The sequence below is a fragment of the Giraffa tippelskirchi genome, chromosome 1 (genome assembly GCF_054371585.1).
Source record: "Giraffa tippelskirchi isolate mGirTip1 chromosome 1, T2T-mGirTip1v1.2.pri, whole genome shotgun sequence".
Taxonomy (NCBI): domain Eukaryota; kingdom Metazoa; phylum Chordata; class Mammalia; order Artiodactyla; family Giraffidae; genus Giraffa; species Giraffa tippelskirchi.
Genome location: NC_137275.1, coordinates 177,298,752 through 177,318,693, shown reverse-complemented (window position 1 = coordinate 177,318,693; position 19,942 = coordinate 177,298,752). Strand labels below are relative to the sequence as shown.

At 37.3% G+C, this 19,942-nt stretch overlaps 1 protein-coding gene across 10 annotated transcripts in view; it reads right to left on the bottom strand.

The window, feature by feature from the left end:
* UNC13B (unc-13 homolog B) overlaps positions 1–19,942 on the bottom strand; it is a 207,791-nt gene that overhangs the window by 128,010 nt on the left and 59,839 nt on the right. For 9 of the 10 annotated variants that reach the window (XR_014058950.1, XM_081507724.1, XM_081507735.1 and 6 more), the window contains one exon: positions 9,654–9,711. The exons of the other annotated variant lie outside the window; for it this stretch is intronic. Coding sequence is in view for 8 of the 9 variants with exons in the window: in XM_081507724.1 (XP_081363850.1) it covers positions 9,654–9,711 (58 nt within the window). In the remaining variant the exon portion in view is untranslated. The remainder of the gene's footprint in view (positions 1–9,653; positions 9,712–19,942) is intronic. 10 annotated transcript variants of the gene reach the window in all.

Genomic DNA, 19,942 nt, shown 5'->3' with positions numbered 1-19,942 from the left:
CATAGACAATCAGAGAAAATCTCTTTGAAACATTAACGGTGGGCTGTATCTCAATCAAAGTTTCAAGCTTGCATAGAGGTCATATTACATATTAAAAAACAGACTCCCAAATTTATTTCAACTGTAGTAATTTATTACGAGAGACCTCAGGGATGTTACCAACAGAAGAGACAACTTTAAGAGCTACTTAAAACTCTCAATCAAGGAACCACTAGTACTGTTTAGCTGAACATTGCCAATTCCAACAACCATCATCATTCAACCATCAACCAACAACCATCATTCAATTAAGTCTCTAATACAAACTAAAAAATAAATCTACAATGACCTACCTTTATAGTGTCAGGCCTGGGATCATTTTCTAATAAATATTTATTAGTTTTTAAATTATCGTGAAATAAATGCATCTGGAGAAAATTGAGAAAGTACAAAAAAGTATAAAGAAAAAAAACTACCCACAATTTTACACTGAGAAACACTATTAAAACTATTTCCAAGGTTTTGTCCCTATGCTTATGTGTAATTTTTATTTCAGATAACTGGGATCCTACTACTTCATCAGTTTAGGATCCTGCTTTTCTAAAAACTTATTTACATAAATGTTCCCTGCATTTTAAAAATTACTTACAAACATAGTATTCCATTATATGGAACTTGCCACAATTACCCATTCTTCCAGTAATTTTGCAATTTTTCCCCATTGTAACAAACCTATTCATAAGTGTTCCTTTCCATCTCAAGTTATTTTCCCTGAATGGTTCCTAGAAGTGAAATTACTGAGTTAGAAAGGTTGTACTAATTTACACACCCTGACAGAATATGTGAGTACTCATCTCATCAAGTCCTTGCCAGATGCTGATTCACTTCTCAGTTGCAGCCGGTGATACTGTCATTGATAATACAATGGGTGGGCAAAGCAGACACGTAAAAACTGAATATAGCAGAAAGCTGTAGAACTTAGTAGTCACTTGGTGTGGCAACACAGTGTGCTACTGCATTCCTTGGCAAGACATAGGTATAAACATCCTTTCTAAAGGCTGAAGTTTGAATACCTTGATCTCTAAATAAGATCCCCCACTAAAAGAAGCCAGGGCTCATTGAAGAAATGACTTACTCTATAACTGAAGCAGAAAAAGGACAAGGTGAGCCTGGAACATCTTATATCAGGAAAGGAAGGAAATGGTAAAATAAATAAATAAATAATGGGGTCACATCAAAAGGACACGGGATCTGAGTTAAAGGGACTATGACAGGCCAAATTTGGGACAATTTGAGCAAAGAGAATGACAGAAGTGAATTCATGAGTCCATAATGATAGTCATAAAAAAGAAGGGTAAGAGAGGAGGAAAAGCTTCATAGAACACTTACAGTTACTCAATGTATAGGAATGATAGAATTAGGAAATCAAAATTTTGCAACCACCAATGTAATAATAAATTTAGGCCATAATCATAATAGATTCTAAAATTAATGGATGCAAGGTTACAAGAAATAGGTTAAATACACACATTCTCAAAGTACTACCTACCTACCCCCAATATTTTACTTATTAATTACAAAAGGGAAAAAAAAATACCTTAGCAGTGGAGAAATCTAGAGAATATCATCTGAACTAATAATTCTGGTTTTCCCAGTAGTCATGTACGGATGTGAGAGTTGGACTATAAAGAAAGCTGAGCACTGAAGAATTGATGCTTTTGAACTGTGGTGTTGGAGAAGACTCTTGAGAGTCCCTTGGACTGCAAGGAGATCCAACCAGTCCATCCTAAAGGAGATCAGTCCTGAATGGTCATTGGAAGCACTGATGTTGAAGCTGAAACTCCAATACTTTGGCCACCTGATGGGAAGAGCTGACTCATTGGAAAAGACTCTGATGCTGGGAAAGATTGAGGGGAGGAGGAGAAGGGGACGACAGAGGATGAGATGGTTGGATGGCATCACCAACTCAATGGACATGAGTTTGGGTAAACTTCGGGAGTTGGTGATGGACAGGGAGGCCTGACGTGCTGCGGTCCATGGGGTCACAAAGTGTCAGACACAACTGAGTGACTGAACTGAACTTAACTGAACTAATAATTAACATAAGCATCACAAATAAAGGGACAACAAATTCACATCAGCTCTGTAGTAACCAGAACTAATTATGAAGAAACAATCAGATCAATCCAAATTTTAGGGAATTTTGAAAGACAATTTAACTGGATCCTTGTCAGCTGTCCAGCAGAATGGCTATGTTGATGTGGGAATAAACAACTTTTGGAGAGAGTTACATTGTCCCTTCTCCTGTTTCTCCTCTCTGAATTCAAGTGAGGAGAAGTTCTAAGATTCACAAAGACTAGGGGTGCTTGCAGAAGGGAAGCCAGACAGGTCTACGTAGGTGGAAGAATTACTGATCTGAACCCTGTACCTACCTAAGTAGGCAACAAGAGGACCGGATAGAGGAAGCAGAGCTGGGAGATAGAGAACAGAAGGAAATTGCCTTGGTTTCTCAGATCAAGAATAAATGAGCTCCCCGAGAGTCAAATAAATTTTGTGAGATATGGTTAGGCCTGCGTGCATGCTAAGTTGCTTAGTCATGTCCAACTCTTTGCAACCACATGGACTGTAGCCCACCGGACTCCTCTAACCATGCAGTTCTCCAGGTAAGAATACTGGAGTGGGTTGCCATGCCCTCTTCCGAGGGATCTTCTCAACGCAGGGATCAAACCCACATCTCTTATGTCTCCTGCACTGGCAGGCGGGTTCTTTACTGCTGGTGCTGCCTGAGCCCGAGCTGTCCTGATACTCTCCCCATTCAAAAAGCCTCTATGTGGTAGGATCCCAGCAGCAGCAGGCTAAGTACATCTACTGTTGGAAGAAGTCAGTAGTGTAAGAAAGAGGCTGAGCCAAAGCAATCTCTCACATCCAGGAACTGGACCCTGAAGGGTACTCTGAGGTAACTTCTGGAGGGTAACAAATGGACTCCAATGAGAGATTCACCTACCCAAGAGAGCACAGGAAGAATCAAGCAGTAGCAACCAGACAGGCAACAACAACCAACAAAAAGAGGCTCAAGACCTCTTCGAGGAGGACAGATGTTATTGTTCTGAGAGAACACAAATATCTTGAGAATCTCAGTGTAGTCTCACCCGTCTAGGAAGACTGCTCCAGACACTGACAGTGCGAGAGTAAGACACTGGAGAGACATGACTGTTCACGGCACAGCTATGTCTTTGTGTAACAGCGTTCACTGAATAATCCCAGGTCACCTCCAGTACACAGAAAACATTTGAGTCTTCTCTTAATCCCGCTCAAGTGGCTCCATTGGAACCAGTCTCAGCTGCTACTTCCAGAGAGCCCAGGATTCCTTCTGCAGCACGCACAACTTGTTGGAGCATAGGAATCTCAGTGAGCATCCACTGGCCTAGACACAGCACCCAGCCATTCCCTTTCCAGGGCCCTACTGTTCACTAGTACCACCCAGAAAGTAGACACAAGGTCCCAAGATGTCTACTCTGGTCACCTTCTTTCCCTCCTCTCACTCAAGTCAAGCAAGGCGTCTCTTATTCAGGAAAAGGGAGATTAAGGTGAATCTCTGCTTCCTCCCATAATATTTATTCAAAACATTTTGAACATTCCCCTCAAATCCTCGGCTTTCAGTTACTAAGGTCAGGAATACCATTTCTTCAGTTCTTGCCTTCCATATCTTTCCCTGAAGTAATGGGAACAAGAATTGACAATAACACAGGGGATAAAAGATATGTGGATATAATGTAATAATCACCCTATGACATATCTACATATATCACAGTTACCAAAGGAGAATGAAATATCCTAAGATAAAAATGAGTGCAAAGTGTTATCACTGAATGTTAAACTCACCATCAGAAAAGTTTGGAAAGAAAACATTGGAAAAAAATATAGTTCACCCCAAAATTTTTAAAGAATCTCATCATTTTTAAGACATAATTGGGGTCAGAACTTTCATATCAAAGATAAGAAAAAGGGTTTCTTTAGAGTAGTAGCCCAGTGATGTCTGAAAATATTTTGTAGACATGTCACAGTGACTGCAGAGAACTGACCCTAGCAGAGAAAACAGAAGAGGGACCATCCACATGAAGAACTCTCAGGACTAGGAAGTTACAGTCACATGATATTACAGCTAAGAGTTCTAGAGGTTATTTAGACCAACGCTCCCATTTTACACATCAAGAAATTGAAATAGACAATGGAAAGACTTTCAAAATTACTCAGAGAGACAGCAGTAAACCAACTTCTAGAACAAGGATCCAGTTATTCCATTCCTCTTGTTAATAACCTTTAACTATTAAAATCAGTACATTGTTAAATATTTAGAAAATGAAAGAAATGCAAAAAGGGATTTAAAAAGTCCCCACATGTCAAAGAGAAGTTTGGTTAGTATTTTAGTGTCTCTCTAGGTATTCTCCCCCTAACTGTATAGATATATTATAATAAGTATATTAGCCTGCTTGGACTGCCACAACAAAATACTATAGACTAGGTAGCTTAACAACAGAAATATATTTTCTCAATCTCTGGAGGCTGAAAAGTTAGAGATCAGCATTCTAGCAGAGTTCAGTGAGAACTCTCTTCCCAGCTTGTAAATGGCCACCTTCTTGCCATGTATTCTCATATGGCAGAGAGCACAGTTGCCTCTTCTTTTTAAATAGATAACAGCCTTATCAGATTAGGGCTCCATCTTTATGACTTCATTTAAAGTCATAAATGACTCTCTCAATACAAACACATTGGGAGTTGGGGGCCTCAAGGTACGAATTTCAGGGGGACAAAATTCGGCTCTAGCATTCTGCCTCTGGTCCTCCAAAATTCACATCCTTAAAACATGCAAAATGCATTCATGCATTCCAGCATCAATTCTAAAGTCCCAAAACTCATTTAAATATCAACTAAACTAGATATGAGTGAGAATTCAGTTATGATTCATACTGAGGCAAAATTCCTCTCCAGCTGTGAACCTGTGAAACCAAACATGTGCTTCCAAATTACAAGGGTGAGACAGAAGGATAACCTCACTCCACCAGGGAGAAATAGGAAAGAAGTGACAGGTCTCAAGCTAGTCCAAAACCTAGCAAGGCAAATTCCATTAGATCATGAGGCTAGAGAATAATTCTCTTTGGTTCAATGACCCATCCTCCACTGGAGTGGCACTGTCACTCCCACAGCTCTGCAGAAGGGCCCTGGCCCCATAGCTCTCAGTGGTGACCACCCTCTGAAACAAAAGGCAACATCTCTGTACCCTGGGCCTGTGCTGAGAGTGGCAGCCCTGATATTCTCCAAATCACCTTCCGGGTCACTTTTGCCTTTTCTCAAGAACAGCACCCGTTTACAGTCAAATAACTCTATGACTGAGTCTTGGACAATTCAAGAAATCCAACAGCCTTCCTTCATTCCATCCCTCTTTCTCTGTCCCCTTTCATTGAAATTGGCAATGTCTCTGCTGGTATAATTCTATCTCTATTCCTGGCTTCTGCTGATGGCTGGTTAAGTCCATGAGTCACACCATGATCTCTTCAGTATTTTCTTCAGAACAAGATTTTTCATTTTTCACAAAATATAGGCTAAGGATAGGCTAAGAATTGCCAAATCTCCAAATATGAATTCCTTTTTATTTAACAATTTCATCTTCAATTCAATCCTCTCTTCTGGCATTTTACTATAAGCAATAAGGAAGACCCAAGGCATATCTTCATTATTTAGCTTAGAAATCACCTCTGCTAAACACCCAATTTGATCACTTATAAACTGTACCTTTCACAAAACCCTCAAACAATTCAGCTAAGTTCATTGTCACAAGGATCACCTTTCCTCCAGTTTCCAATAAACCATCCCTCATTTCCATCTGACACTTCTCCAGAACATCCTTTAATATCCGTTTCTCCCAACAGTCCCTGCACAACAACCTTGGCTTTTTCTAGTTTGCACCTCAAAATTCCTCCAGTCTTTATATCCATTACCCAAACTTTCAAAGCCGCTGTCACATTTTTAGGTATTTGTTACTGCAGCACCCCGACTCTCAGTACCAAAACCTATACTAGTCTGCTCAGCTGCCATAACAAAATACCACAGTCTAGGTGGTTTAAACAACAGAAATTTGTATGCCACAGGTTTAAAGTCTAGGAAGTCCAAGATCAAGGTGCCAGCTGATTTGGTTCCTGATTAAAGTTCTCTTCCCGGCTCGCAGATGGCCACCTTCTTGCTCCATTCCCCCACAGAAATCTCTAAGGTTATCAGCCCTATCAAATTAGAGCCTCATTCTTACATTTTCAATTAACCTTTCTCATCTGCTCACAGGCCCTATCTCCAAATACAGTCATACAAGGGGCCAGGGCTTCAACATATGAATTTTAGGGGTATGCAATTTGGGGTGTATAGCAAAAACTCTTAAATTATATATATATATGTATACACATACATACCTATGTATATCCATATGCACATACAGAGAGTAAGAGTTTGGTATATTTTAATTTAGTTTCATGAAAATTCCCCTATTATTCAAAGCATAATATTCAAATCTTATGACTATTGTATTTACTGCTGTTTATTAAGTCATTTTCAAATTTTGCTATTTAAATATTTTGAAATGAACATCTTTCTATACAAATCCTTGTCAGTTTCTTGATTATTTAGAACAAATTTCCATAGATTCAACTGCTGAGTCAAAGGTTATGGATTTTTAAAGCCTCTTGGTAGATATTATCAAACGGCTTCCCACAAACCTATACTAGTATCTACTGCCATCTGCAGTAGATATTATAATTAGAATAAAAATATTTTTCTAACTGAAAAAAAGCCAGTGTCATAAATGACTAAAAAGGCAAGTTTTTTATTAAAGCAGATTAAAGATTCAGAACAACTGAGTAAAAATGTGCAATTCTTGATTAGACTATATGCTGGTGCAAGGCAGGCCTATGAAAACACTTGGGGGACAATTGGGGAATTCTTAATATTAACTATATATTATATATTATTAATATATATAATCAATGTTAAATCTCTTGTTTCTAATAATGATATTTTGGTATGCAAAGTGTTCTCTTAGGAGACACACGCTGATGTGTCATAAAGTCTGATGCTTATATTCAATGATTCAGAAAACACACATGTATATTTTTATGTATGTGCATATACAGACAGAAATGGGAAACATCAGTAGGGAGGAAGAGAAGCAAATGTTAATCACTGAATCTAGTAAAAGGTAAACAGGTATCCAATGTACTGTTCTCTCAACTTTCCTATAAATTTAAAATTTTTCCAAATAAAAATATATTAGAGAGTAGTCAAAAGACAGGGATAGGCTATGTATATAAAATAAATCGGGCTTCCCTGGTGGCTCAGACAGTAAAGAATCCACCTGCAACACAGAAGACCTGGGTTCAATCCCTGGGTTGGAAACATCCCCTGAAGAAGGGAACAGATACCCACTTTGGTATTCTGGCCTGGAGAATTCCGTGGACAGAGGACCCTGGCAGGCTACAGTCCATGGGGTCACAAAGAGTCGGACACGACTGAGCGACTTTTCACTTCATTTCACATAAAACAAATTAGCTGGTAAACATATAAAAAAAAGTAAGAGAATTCATAAACGCTGATTATTTATATCCTCTTATTTCCTCCTGCCCTCTAAGCATTTGCTCTTTAATCACTTGAACTGCATTTCATCGAATAGAACCAAGAAGGAATGGAAGAGAAAGCTCAATTATTCCATTTCACTTGCATTAGCCATCTTGGAAAAAGACTTAAAAGATTAAAAACTCAAAATTATCTCACTACAATGAGTTTTGGAAATGACTTAGAGACTTCAATTCACAACTTGGTCTTCAATTCAGATTCTTCTTGTCTCCCATGACTCTAAATGCTTGATAAGTACTAGTTCCCAAATGGGAAAAATGAAAGTAACAAATGTAAAATATGTAAAATAGGTGTTATTTAAACAAAGAAAAAGTACTGACCTCTGCCAGTGGTCTCACTTTTATCAGGAAAGTAAGTAGCCAGTAGAACAGAAGACAATCAATGGATTTATAAACCATGGATAGAGATTCTTCTTCTCAGAAACAGTATGAAGTAGTATAACATGGTGGTTCAACGCATGGGCTATAGTGTCAGGCTGTTTGTGTCTGAGTATTTACTTCACCACTTACTAGCTACGTGATCTGTGGCAAATAACTCAATCTTAGTTTCCTCATCTTAAAAATGAGGAAAACAGTAAAATCTATGTCTTAGGGTTGCTGTGAAGATTAAATAAATTATTACATTTTAGCTCTGAGGAGCCTGGTAGGCTGCAGTCCATGGGGTCGCTAAGAGTCGGACACGATTGAGCGACTTCACTTTCACTTTTCACTTTCATGCACTGGAGAAGGAAATGGAAACCCACTCCAGTGTTCTTGCCTGGAGAATCCCAGGGATGGGGGAGCCTGGTGGGCTGCCGTCTATGGGGTCGCACAGAGTTGGACACGACTGAAGCAACTTAGCAGCAGCAGCATCTGGCATACTATAAAACCTTAAAATATGTTATCTGCTACGGTTCTTATTAGTAGCATTACTATAATAACTACTACCACTATTACCAGGACTATCAACCTGCCATTGATAAGAGTTTGGCACTGATTCAGAAACACTACAGCAACACAAAAGAAACAGAACATAGGCACAGCCACCTCCACGAGTTGAAAAAGTGAAAGGGAACTGATTTCAAGTCAGTCCTTTGGTGTCTCCTCAAGCTATTCTGAGAGAAACTGAAAAGATATACCAACAATGTACAGCTCATTTCAAAAAGGATTTTGTGTGGTCTGGATAAGTTAACCTCAAAGGAAATAACAAATTCTCTCACTCAGTTAATCATTTATCAAACTTGACTGAGGCTTACTGAGTTCCTTTACTGAGGCTTACCTGAGTTCCTCCCAGGTGGCGCTAGTGGGTAAAGAACCTGCCTACCAATGCAGGAAATAAAAGAGACATGGGTTTGATCCCTGGGTAGGGAAGATCCCTTGGAGGAGGAAATGGCAACCCACTCCAGTATTGCCTGGAGAATTCCATGGACAGAGGAGTCTGGTGGGCTATAGTCCATGGGGTCACAAAGAGTCAGACACAACTGAAGTGACTTAGCCCCCACACACATATTATGTTATCAGGTGTTGAGCCAGATGCTAGGAATACAAATTTTGGCCTTTAAAAATTTTGCATTCTTGTCAAATAAATATATATAGATTATAACATATGATGGATATATATATACAGGATACAATGGGAGCAGAGGAAAGACCTAAACTAGACTGGGGAGAAGAAGGAAACAGCACAAAGAGTTTCCAGAGGTAGAAACTCCTAAAGGGCAATAACAGATAAATGGGAACAGAATGGAAAAAATCATTCCTCTAGGGGTAAAAGCTGGTAAATAGAGGAAAAAAAAGCCCCACTGCCCTACCTACAGCCATACAAAACCAAAAGATCTCTTCTTAAAGCTAACGAGGAGATAGCCATTGGGAGGATGGACCTGAATAAGGTGTATTTCTGGAATATCTTCTGTTTATACATACCACATCTCTCCAACCCCCCCAACTCAAAATAAGCCACATTTGGAGAACTGACGGAAAGCTGTGATTCAGAAGAGATTCAGAGACAAGTTTCTCACTTACAACACTGGGCGGCAGCAGTAGGTAATTGCTTCCTCTGGCTTTCTTCTTGACTAGAATACTAGAGGAAGAAAGGAGAAAAAACAAAACATAGTAAGAGGCCCAAGTAAAGAGGAAGGGGGGAGAAAAAAACATAGCTACCTATAAAAAGGTTTAGCATTTGACTGGAGTCAGATTTCTTATCAAACAGAAACAGATCATCCTGCTGTTGATTTTCCTGTGTGATCCTGACATACAGGCCAGACTATCAGATATGGCATTGGCCCAGTGTGACAAGCTAAACCAGGAGAGCAGAAAGTCAGCTCTGATCAGGGTCAGCTGGGTACCATTCTAGCTCTGCCAGGCAGTGGTGGAAGGCTTTAGTCTTAGAAGATTTATAGGACTTAGAAAACTCAGATAATGTATAGATTTCCCCATCTGAGTGATGGAACTGAAAACCCCTAGACCTGAGTTTTCTCCATCTTTAAAAAGAAAAAAAAAGGTGGTTCTTCCCTCACAAGATCCCATGGGAAGTGAAATCACTTACGTAAGCATGCAATACAACATCTGGTACTTACTAGAGTCTCCTTTCCAGTTATATTCTAACCTCCCTAACACAACTTACCACTATCACCACCAAAAAAACAGATCACTGAAGCCATAATAAGAAAGTTCTGTAAAAGGAAGCCAAATTAAGTTCATGTATTGAAGATGGGCAAGATTTTAAAAGGCAAAACAAAAAAGCATAAACAAATTAACACAGGTACAGAGAGTTTGGAAGGCAAAATGGGTTTGGGTCAGAGCCCATTGGAGGACTATAAAAATATAAGTCCACATGATTCAGCAACTTATAAAGGTAAGTTGGAAATGTGAGTTTTCATCCAGACTCTGCCATTTATTAATAATCTGTAGATTCTGGGCAAGACAGAGCTTCTTGAACACTGAAGGTGTCATCCATTCAACAGATATTTCTTGACTGCCTATTATGTGTAAGGCCTTATTCCAGGCACTGGGGGAATAGAAATCACGGTAAGGAGTTTAGACATTACTCTAGTCTGTTGAGAAGCTGTGTGAAGTTTTAAACACCAGAGGGATATGACTTGATTACGCCTTAAAAATCACTCTGGCTGCTGTGTGAGAAGAACTGTACGGAAATACAGGGGAAATAGGACTAGTTATTGGAATTATTCAGATGAAAGTTGATCAGTGGCTTACACATGAAGGTTAGTCGTGAAGGGCATTTCAAGTGGTTGGATACAAAATACAAAACACTTTTCGTATATAAACATACTCTTCTATATAAAGTATTTTACAAGCAACAAACAATACGAATACCAGAGGCAGACAATGCTATAACTACCTCCATTACAGTAAGGAGCAGATGTCAAGCACAGTTTAAACAATATAATAGTATTAGTAAAACTGTCAGTCATAAAAAAGTTCAAAACTTCCTAGAGGCCAAGCAACCTACTCCAAAGTAACAAAGGGACTTGATTATAGTAACTAGTATAAATAATGATGATTTTTATAGACAGTACACAGGCATAACACTGAGGAAATCATAAAACTTTAAGCATTAAGCTAGAAGAATTCAGACTTAATAGATGAAGCAGATATTTCCAGAAGACATGTTTAATGAATCTCTTTAAGTTCCAAGCAGAAAGCTAAAGACCACCTACAATCTAATTAATAATATTAAGAGATATAAGGAAAAAAAATCCATCATATTTATGTACAGAAAATATAAGTATTGTAAGTAAGGAAAATTAAAGGCCAATCTCATTTATGAAAATGGATGCAAATATCCTAGATTATCAAACCAAATCATATGATAGTTATTCATCATATATGTTTTTAATATTTCCATGTGAATATGTATGTATATGTATGCATATGTAAGAATGCTGACATATAAATAATGTATCATGACCAAAAGGACTTTAAAGGATAGTTCAAATCACCACATGAAGAAATTAAAGGAGAAAAACTATATGATCTAACAATGCAGAAAAAAATCTTGATAAAATCCCTTACTTTTTCATGATAAAAATACCTTAGAAAATCAGAAGAAAAACAGATTTTCCTTAATCTGATGAAGGGTATCCATCAAAATCTATAGCAAATATCATACTTTGAGACTCATGAAGCATTCTCTTTACAGTCAGGAAAAAGACAAGGTTTCCCCACTTTCTCTATTAAAAATTACACAGGATGTTTTACACAATGAATGACATTTTTAAAATATGAGGTCATCAAAAACAAGGAACGTCTGAAAAAATATCACAGCCAAGAGTAGGCTAAGGAGACATGACACTTAATTGTAATACAGTGTTCTGTATGGGATAATGGTACTGAAAACCAACATGAGAGAAAAATCTTAAATTTTTTTTAAAAACTAAGCATTTTTAGTTAATAATATAAATATAAATAAAAAATATTAACTTTTAGTTAATAATAACATATCAATAAGGGCCCATTAACAAAGCTAGTGGAGGTGATGGAATTCCAGTTGAGCTACTTCAAATCCTAAAAGATGATGCTGTGAAAGTGCTGCACTCAATATGTCAGCAAATTTGGAAAACTCAGCAGTGGCCACAGGACTGGGAAAGGTCAGTTTTCATCCCAATCCCAAAGAAAGGCAATGCCAAAGAATGCTCAAACTACCACACAACTGCACTCATCTCACATGCTAGTAAAGTAATGTTCAAAATTCGCCAAGCCAGGCTTCAGCAATCTGTGAACCGTGAACTTCCAGATGTTCAAGCTGGTTTTAGAAAAGGTAGAGGAACCAGATATCAAATTGCCAACACCCACTCATGGCAAATAGATGGGGAACAGTGGAAACAGTGGCTGACTTTACTTTTTTGGGCTCCAAAATCACTGCAGATGGTGACTGCAGCCATGAAATTAAAAGACACTTCTCTTTGGAAGGAAAGTTATGACCAACCTAGACAGCATATTAAAAAGCAGAGACATTACTTTGCCAACAAAGGTCCATCTTGTCAAGGCTATGGTTTTTCCAGTAGTCATGTATGGATGTGAGAGTTGGACTATAAAGAAAGCTGAGTGCCAAAGAACTGATGCTTTTGAACTGTGGTGCTGGAGAAGACTCTTGAGAGTCCCTTGGACTGCAAGGAGATTCAACCAGTCCATCTTAAAGGAGATCAGTCCTGAGTGGTCACTGGAAGGACTGATGAAGTTGAAACTCCAATACTTTGGCCACCTCATGCGAAGAGCTGACTCACTGGAAAAGACCCTGATGCTGGGAAAGATTGAAGGTGGGAGGAGAAGGGGACAACAGAGGATGAGATGATTGGATGGCATCACTGACTCAGTGGACATGAGTTTGGGTAAACTGCGGGAGCTGGTGATGGACAGAGAGGCCTGGTGTGCTGTGGTCCATGAGGTCACAAAGAGTCGGACACGACTGAGCAACTGAACTGAACTGAATTGAACTGTAATAAATGTACCACACTAATGTAAGATGTTACTAATATGGAAAGCTAGAGGGAGGGGGTGGATAAGAAGTGATATGGAAACCCCCTCTACCAACTGCTTAATATTTTTGTAAACGTACAACTGCTATAAAAAATAAATTCTGTTAACAAAAATAAATGTGCAAAAAATTTCACTTAAAAAATAAGACATAAGGATGGGAAAACAAAAAACTTACTATTCAAAAATACAAAAACTAAAACACCCAAAGGAATTTCTAAACTAGCAGAATTAAAAGTTGGTAAATAAGATGAATGCAAAAAAAAAAAAAAAATTGAAAAGCATTGCCTTATATAGATAGTGATAAACTATCAGAAAATGTAATTTCTAAATATACCATTCACAATTACTAGGAATAAACCTAACAAAAGAAGCATAAAACTGCATGGAGGGGCTTTCCTGGTGGCTCTGTGGTAAAGAATCTGCCTGACAATGCAGGAGACACCGATCTGGGAGGATTCCACAAGCCACAGAGGAACTAGGCCTTAGCACCCCAACTAGTGAGCCTGTGCTCAAGAGCCCAGGGGCTGCAAGTTCTAAGCCCATTCACCTACAGCCTGTGCTCCACAAGAGAAGCCACTGCAATAAGCCCACATGCCACAACTAGAGAGTAGCCCCTTCTAAGCAATGAATACCCAGAACAGACAAAAATAAATAATTTTTAAAAAAAGAACCCTGTATGGAGAAAATGGGTTTTTCTCCTACAGCATTTCTGAACTACTGAAGTTTAACTATATTTATTACACTTCCTGCTTATTGTCTGTCTCCTCCTAGTTGATTCAAGAGGACACTGGTCTTTGTTTTAACTTCTGATATATACGAAGCATGCACAACAGTGCCTGGTACATAGGGCTCAAAAAGTTATTTGGTGAACAAATGACTAAATGAATGTCACCAATAAACAGACAAATGTGACTCCCGGTTCAAGATGGCAGAGTAGAAAGACGTGTGCTCATCTCCTCCTGCAAGAGCACCAAAATCACAACTAGCTGTTGAACAACCATCGAAAGGAGGACACTGGAACCTACCAGAAAAAGACAGCCCACGTTCAAAGACAAAGAAGCTGCAGCAAGACAGAAGGAGGGGCACAATCATGATAAAATCAAATTCCATACCCACTGGGTGAGTGATCACCCAGAGCTGGAGAACAATAATACCAAAGAAGTTCTCCCACTGTTGTGAAGGTTCAGAACCCCATATCAGGCTCCCCAGCCTGGGGACCCAACAAAGGGACTGGGAATCCCCAGGGAATCTGACCTTGAAGGCCAGAGGGATTTGATTACAAGACTTCCACAGGACTGGGGAAACAGAAGCTCCAGTCTTGAAGGGACAAACAAAACCTTGAGCACACCAAGACTCAGAGGAAAGGAGCAGTGACTCCACAGGTAACTGAACCAAAACTACCTGCTAGTGTTGGAGGGTCTCCTGTGGAGGAATGGGTTGGCAGGGGTCACCAAGGGATGGAGTAACTGGCAGCAGCTGTCTGGGAAGGTCCCCTTTGGCATAAACCCTCTTGGAGGTCACCATCAACCCAACCATAGAGTCCATAGACACAAGTGTGTGTGTTTGTTAGTTGCTCAGTCGTGCCCGACTCTTTGAGACCCCATGGACTGCAGCCCACCAGGCTCCTCTGTCCACGGGATTTTCCAGGCAAGGATACTGGAGTGGGTTTCCATTTCCTTCTCCAGGGGATCTTCCTGACCCAGGGATCAAACCCGGGTCTCCTGCACTGCAAGCAGGTTCTTTACCATCTGAGCTATGAGGGAAACCCATAGACAGGAGGGCTGAGGCCAAAAAATCAATAGGGAAGAAGAGCAACCCCACCCATCAGCAGATAATTGGATTAAAGCTTTACTGAGTAAGGCCCTGCCCACCAGAGCAAGACCTAGTTTTTCCCACCACCAGTCTCTCCCATCAGGAAGCTTAAAGATTAGCTTCCTCCATCAGAGGGCAGGCAGAAGGAAGAAGAACCACAATCCAACAGTGGCTAAAACCAAAACCATACCACAGAAAGTTAATCAGCATGAAAAAACAGAAAGTTACGTCCCAGATGAAAGGACAAGATAAAACACCAGAAAAACAACTAAATGAAGTGGAGATTGGCAACCTTCCAAAAAAAGAATTCAGAATAATGATAGTGAGTATGATTCAGGATCTTGGAATAAGAATAGAGGCAAAGATTGAGAAGATGCAAGAAATGTTTACCAAAGACCTAGAAGAACTAAAGAATAAGCAAGCAGAGATAAATAATACATTAGAGGGAATCCATAGCAGAATAACTGAGGCAGAAGCACAGACAAATGATCTGGAGAACAAAATGGTGTAAATCACTGCTGCAGAACAGAATATAGAAAAAAGAATGAAAAGAAATGAAGACAGACTAGGAGACCTCTGGGACAACATTTAATGCATCAACGTTCACACTACAGACATCCTAGAAGAAGAAGAGAGAGAAAGGACCTGAGAAAATATCTGAAGAGAGATAATAGTTGAAAACTTCCCTAACATGGGAAAGGAAATAATCAACAAAGTCCAGGATGCAGAGAGTCCCAGTCAGGATAAACCCAACGAGGAAAACACCAAGACACACAGTAATCAAACTGACAACAATTAAAGACAGAGATAAAATACTAAAAACAACAAGGGAAAAACAATAAATAACAAACAAGGGAATTCCCATCAGGCTATCAGCTGATTTCTCAGCAGAAACTCTACAAGCCAGAAGGGAATGGCATGATATATTTAAAGTGATGAAAAGGAAGAAACTACAACCAAGAATACTAGACCCAGCAAGACTCTCGTTCAGATTTGATGGAGAAATCAAAAGCTTTCCAGATAAGCAAGTTAATAGAATTCAGCACCGCCAAACCAGCTTTACAACAAATGTTTTCTCTAGTCAGAAAACAAGAGAAGGAAAAGCCTTACCTACAGAAAATGAACCTCAAAACATTTTTTAAAAATTGAGAAAGCCAAAATAGGATCATACATATCAATAAGTACCTTAAATGCAAATAGATTAAATGCACCAACCAAAAGACACAGACTGGTTGAGCAGAAGAAAACATGTACATGTATGCATTTCCACTTACTACATCACTCTGCTTGATCCCCCCAAATTGTATGTAATTATTTTATATTGTTAGGTTAATCATGTTTCCATTATGGCTTGCAACTGTAATTATCTTTTATTTTTTGTCTGGCTATTGATTGTTAAAACTGATAAATATCTTTTACTATTGTGATTATGTAACTATCACCCACTTAATACCATTGTATCATGATTGGTCAACAGAAAAATTATAGAATTCTATATCACTAAAATTACTGCTTAACAGAAAAATCTGTAATCACTTCTTGAATTTCATACGCATATCAGAATTATCTTAGAATTTTCTGAAAAATACAAATGTCTAGGTACTGCTTTTTTTTTTGCCAGAGCTCCAGATATGTTTCTAATGAGCAGCCATGTTTAAAAACAATGGGCTTAATGAGGATCTTTTACTTTTATCTAGTTTATTTCACATTTTCTATGTCATATTCAGTGCTCCCATTTTATTTAGTTTATGTTCTCCAATTTCTCCATCTCTTCACTTTTTTTTGATGTTCTTTCTCAAGCCTTTATCAAGCATAGTAGAAAAGCTTTTGTATATATATATATATATATATATATAATATGTGTAATATATATATTTTAGAAAACATGAATTTTTGCCTAAGTGAAAAGTATATGACATTTTGATTCCACTTGTAGGAATAGAATGCTAGATTTCTAATTTAAAAAAATAAATATGCAACAAGCAACAAAAGTTTATTGTATAGCACAGGAACTATAATCAATATCTTGTAATAACTTATATGGAAAATATTTTCAAAAATATGTGTATATGTATAACTGAATCACACACACAAAAAATGAATTCTACTTTTTGAAATTTCATATCTTTTTGCCAGTTTTTCTAAATGTCCTATGGACATCTAATAACAACCTATAAGATACAAAATTTTAAATATATTTTTGTAGGATATGGTTAATATAAATTAATTAAATATAAATCTATTATAATTAAATTATTAATGGCATCATTCAAGATGCTCCTGTTCTTATTTTTTCTGCACTTGATAAAATATTCTCAGAGAAATGTAAATACGTCTTACTATGATTATATATTTTTTCTTTTCTAGTTCTTCTGATTTTTGCTTTATGTATGTTTCTTTTGTTGTTAAGGTGTCTAATGGTTTACGATGTCTATCTTCTTTGTGAATTGTACCTTTTATCATTAAAAATATTCATCTTTGTTCTATTTAAAATAGATTAATATATTTTTTAAAATAGTCAAGGCAGAGAAATGCAAATTTAAATGATAAAGCTCTAAACCCATTAGATTAGCAAAAATTTAAAATCTGACAATAACAAGTGTTAGTACAAATATAGAGAAGCAGGAAAACTAGAATATAAATTGGCACAATTACTTTAGAAAACAATTTAGCAACATCTAGTAATGTTGCATAAAGCACATGCCACAATATAGCTATTCCATTTCCAGGTATATACCCAGAGAATCTCCCATACATAAGCATAGAGAAACAGGCTCAGAGATGTTTACTGAAGCATGCATTTATAATAGTTAAAACCTAATTTTCCATGAGTAGAAAGAGTAATAAACAGTGACACATTTAAGCTCAAGTGGTAGATTCCAAGGTCAGTCTTGACCCAAGAGACTGCTGTGTATGGGAACTGTTGCACAACATAGGGGAAAAAATATAAGATTCAATATTGTGTTTTTAAAATGATTTTGCAGTGAGTTTGACCAAATTTTGATAATCACTGAATCTTGGAGACACAGGTTTCATTTTACTAGTCCTTCAACTTTTATATTTTTGTTTAAAACTTTTTCATGATAAATATAGAAAAAAGAAAAGAAGAAGCTTCCACTAATCAAAGATGAGACAAGTTTAGTATCAAAAAAGAGCAAAGACTGCAATGGGTTGAAACACAAATATATAAAAATTCTTAAATTGATAATGATATGCCATTAGAAAAAGGAAAACGATGCACAGGTCACCTTGAGAAGCTGCTTATGCAACACCTCACTAATTTGAAAACTGCTAAAGGGAATGTTTTTCTTACAAAGACTTTATTTCAAGTGAACCAAATAGCAGGTGAGAGAAAGTTCTGCTTTACAGACAAATCATAGCTAGTAAATGTTGAAGAGGTGATATAATTAGAAAAACATCACTGTGCAACCCTAATAAAATAATCATTATTATTTGTTGCTAAAATCATTAGGTAAAAGGCTGGTAGGATCACTTTATAACAGATTAAATAGACTGACACCAAGTTGAATCCACTGTTTAATTCTACCATCACTAAAAGTGAGGCAAGACACAATCTGCTTTCAAAACAAACCAAAAAACATCAATCTAAATCTCCATCTAATCCTCAAACTACTAGATCTAGTTTTTCAGTTTAAAAAAAATAAGAGGGATAGAGAAACATGGTAAATAAGACCTTGAGGACATAATCAGCCAAATCCAGAATATGTGGAATTCTATAAACAAATGAGAGAAGAGGAAACCAATTCTAGAATAAAAATGGTTTAAGAAACATAATAACCAAATACATACAATTTGCCTGGATCCTGAATTGAATATATCTACTATGAAAAGACATCTTTGAGACACTAATGGAAAACTGAACTCAGACTAGTAAGAAATTATGGTTAAATTCAATGTGTTAAAGGCATTGCAATTACTTTTTAAGGCATTATCTGTTAAAGATGTATACTGCCACATTTATGTATTTGTGGGTGAGAGAAGGTGATATCTGGGATTTGTTTTAAAATACTCCACCAAAAGAGGGAAGAGTTTTTTCTATATATTTTTCATGTTCAAAACTTTTGATAATAAAAAAAGCCTTTAAACAAACTAACAATCACAATTAGACACCACTTTTAACCACTAGAAGGGCTATTCAAAAAGATAAATGTTGGCAAAGATATGAAGAAATTAGACCCCTTATAAAGCCCTGATGGGAATGTAAACTGGTATAGCTACTTTGTAAAACAATCTAGATGTTTCTAAAACTGTTAACTATAAGTTACCATCTTTTCCAGCAATTCTATTCCCAGCTATACACCCATGAGAATTAAAAGTGTATGTCCAAACAAAAACTTATACCTGAATGTTCATAGAAGCATTATTCATATTAATAGAAAGATGGAAACAACCCAAGTGTTCATTAACTGACAAATGGATAAATAAAACATAGTACATAACTATAGAGGGGAACACTATCTGGCAATGAAAGAGAACAGAGTACTGTTAAATGCCACAAGATAGAAGAAACTTCGAAAATATGTCAAGTAAAGGAAGACAGTCACAAAGGACCATATATCGTATAATTCCATTTATATGAATATCTATTATAAGCCAATATACACAGACAGAAAGTAGATTAGCGGTTACCTAGGTCTGAGAAAGATACTTCCAGGGTTAGAATATAATAGCTAAGGGCACAGGGCTTCTTACAGGGCAATGAAAATGCTCTAAAATTATGATAAATGTACAACTCTGAATATACTCAAAGCTACTAAATGTGTGAACTATATGCTATGTGAACTGTATTTCAATAAAACTTAAAAAAAAAAACAGGGAGGCCTAGGAACAGATGAAGAAAATAAACTTAGTGAGCACCATATACTAGAATAGAAACAGAAAGCAAAAAACTCAAGAGTTGAAACTATAGACCAAGAACCATCATTTCTAGAAATTGGAAAATGCTACAATTGTGTATGCTACATTTTGGGTTTTTTTTTAAT